The sequence below is a fragment of the Gossypium raimondii genome, chromosome 10 (assembly GCF_025698545.1).
Source record: "Gossypium raimondii isolate GPD5lz chromosome 10, ASM2569854v1, whole genome shotgun sequence".
NCBI lineage: Eukaryota > Viridiplantae > Streptophyta > Magnoliopsida > Malvales > Malvaceae > Gossypium > Gossypium raimondii.
This window is the reverse complement of record NC_068574.1, coordinates 51722996-51726615: the sequence shown is the minus strand read 5'-3', so window position 1 is coordinate 51726615 and position 3620 is coordinate 51722996. Positions and strand designations below refer to the sequence as shown.

Genomic DNA, 3620 nt, shown 5'->3' with positions numbered 1-3620 from the left:
TGTGGACGTAATGCTCACGGTCAATCTTTGTATTGGTTTAAGCCTTCAGCTGCGGCTGTGGAGAGCCTAATGAAGGCTAGGAGAAATGGACCAGATGTTGATGATGATGATGACGAGGAGAAGGATGAGGATGGAGATGGAGATGGAGAAGGTTTTAGGACGTTTGTGGTGAGATCGATGATGAGAAGTGAGAGGGAAGGGAGCGGTGGTGAGGGTTGGGGCGTTTGGAGAGAAAGGGAAGAGGAGAGGGCTTCTTGGAGTTAGAGATGGGTAAACTGCAAGAGTAAAGGAAAAGAAACAAAGAAAGAAATGAGAGAAGGGGTTGGCATCTATGAAATTGGTTGAGCATCTTTGACACGCCATCTATCTGCGATTGACTGATGGTCAACTCACATTTCCCATTAAATTTGGGCTGATTTTTGAAAAAATTGTAATGTTGAGGGTGTCAGTAAAAAAAAAAAGATTAAGAGTTCAAACCCAAAAACCCATAAACATTAAGGGTATTTTTTTACAATTATATCTATTTAAAAACAAGAATTTATTTCACACGCAGAAAAGAACTTTGCAAAGCCGCACGTTGAGCCGTGAACATTAACTCCAACAAAAAATTAAGAAAAAATATCATAAAAGTACCATTTATTTTTTAGATTATTATGAAAAAAATATGTCACTCCGTTAATTAATCTAGCTTTGTGAAGTTTAGAAGCATAGTTACCTTGGCAAGTTTAATTGGTTGGATTGGTTGAATTAAAAATTTATAGAGATGTTGATTTGGTAAAACATTTTAAATTGGTTGAGTTGCGAATAAGTATGGACCAATTGAATCGATTAAAAAATAGTTGAACTGATTTTTAATATTTTTAATAAATTATTTAATTAAATTATTTGGATTAATCGAACCAATTGAATTGATGATCTAGTCGATTCAACCACCAATCCAATTCTAAAAATATTGTGTAAAAGTTAAAAAAAGATAAAATTTCATTTCTTTTCACAGAAGCTAGGAATTACCAAACTTCCCCCACCCAAATTATCATTAGCTAATTAATTAGTCTCATAGTTGTAAGAAAAAGGGGTCATTACGCAACATGAAAGTCATCTTCAGACTGCATTGTACCGGTTACATAATTTAGATCAACAACTCACTACCCTATTATTACAAGTTAAATTACCTTCCCACATTGTTTCATTGTCAATACCCTAAACCTACACATGCATACACATTCGCGCATATGTATGTCAACTTCTTCCTATCCTCAACGAAGGATCGATCCCTTTATTACTTGATCCAGCAAAGAGCTTAGCAATTTCCAATTGCGTATTGGCTATGATCTCTGTTCTTTTAAGCTCCATTTCCCCCCTTTTAGTCTCCGCTTCAATCCTCATTTTCTCTATTTCCCTTAGTGTTTCCATCCTTGATTCTTCTGATTTTAATACTACTTCAGCTAGTATTCGGATACTCTCCCCTATTTCTCTATACTCTTCCTTTTTCCTCCTTTTCTTCTTCTTATTCTCCATTGTTTTCATCTTCAATTTCTTCGATCTTAGCTTTTCCTTGTCACTGTAAAGACCCGGTGTACTACTATCTGTCTCTATGGCTACCTTGTCCGATAGATGGTCCGATACTTTCGTTCCGGCTCCGTCATCCTGTCATCACAAACAGAACATGCATCTATGAATCCTGGTGATCAATTTAGGAGGCACCCCAAAATAATATAAATAATAAAATTACAAATTAATATATGATAACACTGCAATTTACATTTAAAAAAGATTCCATTTTTAATCCCTACCATAGTAAACTTTCAAAGATTTATAATTAATTTGTGGCGAACCTTAAATGGGTAAGGATGGGCACAGCATACAAAAAAAGTAAACTACCAACTGCTATGATGGGTCTCATCAACACCACTTGTATTAGTGAGTGAATTGAATGTTTGGGGTGCGAAATTAATTTTGGAAGTGGAATATGGACATTTAACTTTCTAATTTTGACTACCATTTACTTTTCTACAAATATGATTGGTTTGTGGTGTAAAAAGGAATATAATATCAACCTCCTTTGCAGTCGTACTTTATAATAAAAATTAGAAGTACGGTAAAAGAGATAATTTTATTTATTTATTAATTAAATTTTTAAAATCGATATACTTTTAATTTGTGTTGTTAATTTATAGTTTACTCGGGTGTCGTCGACTCCATTAATGAGATTATGGGACACCGTGGTTAAAATATAAAACAAATTACAATGATTTTTTAAAAAATAATATTAATTTTAAAATCTTAAGGTGCTTTTTTAGTTGGTTTTGTCAAATTTTAATAGTCAGCATCAGTGGAGTGTCGTCAAACTTACGCTATGATAGTATAAATATATAAAAGAGGAAGAAGTTATTTTGGTGGTAATTAATTAAAATTTTGAAATTTAAATGCTTTATTCTGGTTTTAATTTAAAATAGGATAAATATAATATAATTTCTCTCATATTTTTATTTTTATTTAAATTCTAGTATCGACCTAATAAATACACTTTTTTTATATAAAAAAGTAGCTTCATGAATTTATTCAAAAGTTAATACTACCATGTAAATAATTTTTGAATTTTCCGCACACAATCTGGTCCAGCTAAAACTTAAAATCTTGAATTCGATTATATATATACATACTTGCACACATAATTCTTACTGACCTTGGGTATCTTTTCAAAACCATTGGAACCGTGTGAATTCTGTGCAGTTCCCAGACCCTGAGGAGCCAAAGCAGGCGGCGGAGCAGCTGGTGGTAGTGGCGGTGGTGGTGGTTGTTGTTGTTGTTGCAGCACCACCAGCGTGGACGCTTCTGGTAACGTCAAGGGAAGGTTAGTGAAAAGAGGGCCAGGTGGTTGTGGTTGAACCACTGCTGACAGATGTAGCTGCTGCGGTGGCGGAGGCAGCGGCAGTGATGGTGGAGGAGACGGTGCAGCAGCAGCAGCGGCAGCGGCAGCATTTCCACGTAATAAAAGATCAAGCCGTGGATATAAAGGCCAAGACGATCCCTCCGCCGTGGCCGATTCCGACCGATACCGTTTTTTCATGGACTCGATCTTGTTCTTACACTGCGTTTGAGTCTTGGGCGACTTGGTACAATTGGCTCGAGCCGAAACATAACGTGCAACGTCTTCCCAATCATGGCCTTTAAGCTTGGCTCTGTTTCTAAGCACCCATTTGTTTTCATAGGCCTCGAGTAAGCTCGAAACAGCCCCTTCACTCCATTCATCGCGTTTCAGCCTGTCATTACTCCCGCCTCCGCCGCCAGTCACAGTGGAGCTTCCAGGGTGTTTCTTAGGGGAACAGTCTTCTTTGTTGGTGTTATTGTTAGAGAGGAGAGATGGGTTTTCTTGGTTATTAGTTTCTTTGTCCATCTCTCCCCATACTAAACCATAAACACAAAACTTTTACACTGGTTTTTTAGTAGTCAACATGAATTAAACACCATGAAAGGAAGAGAACCACTAGCATTAGAAGAAGAGGGGGAGAGAATAGGCCAAGAAACAAAAAGAAATAAAGGGGAAAGGCTTATAGGGTTAGAGATAGTGGGCAACTACAAAAGATGGTAGCTTTGTCAAATGGAGTTAATGATAGTAA

At 36.4% G+C, this 3620-nt stretch overlaps 1 protein-coding gene across 1 annotated transcript; it reads right to left on the bottom strand.

Annotated features, from left to right (window-relative positions):
• Positions 1–1079: 1079 nt before the first annotated feature.
• LOC105777244 (trihelix transcription factor ASIL2) lies at positions 1080–3620 on the bottom strand. Its single transcript, XM_012600393.2, has 2 exons — positions 2687–3620; positions 1080–1647 (listed from the first exon to the last, which is right to left on the bottom strand). The coding sequence occupies exons 1-2, from the start codon at positions 3395–3397 to the stop codon at positions 1240–1242; spliced, it is 1119 nt and encodes a 372-aa protein (XP_012455847.1). The 5' UTR covers positions 3398–3620; the 3' UTR covers positions 1080–1239.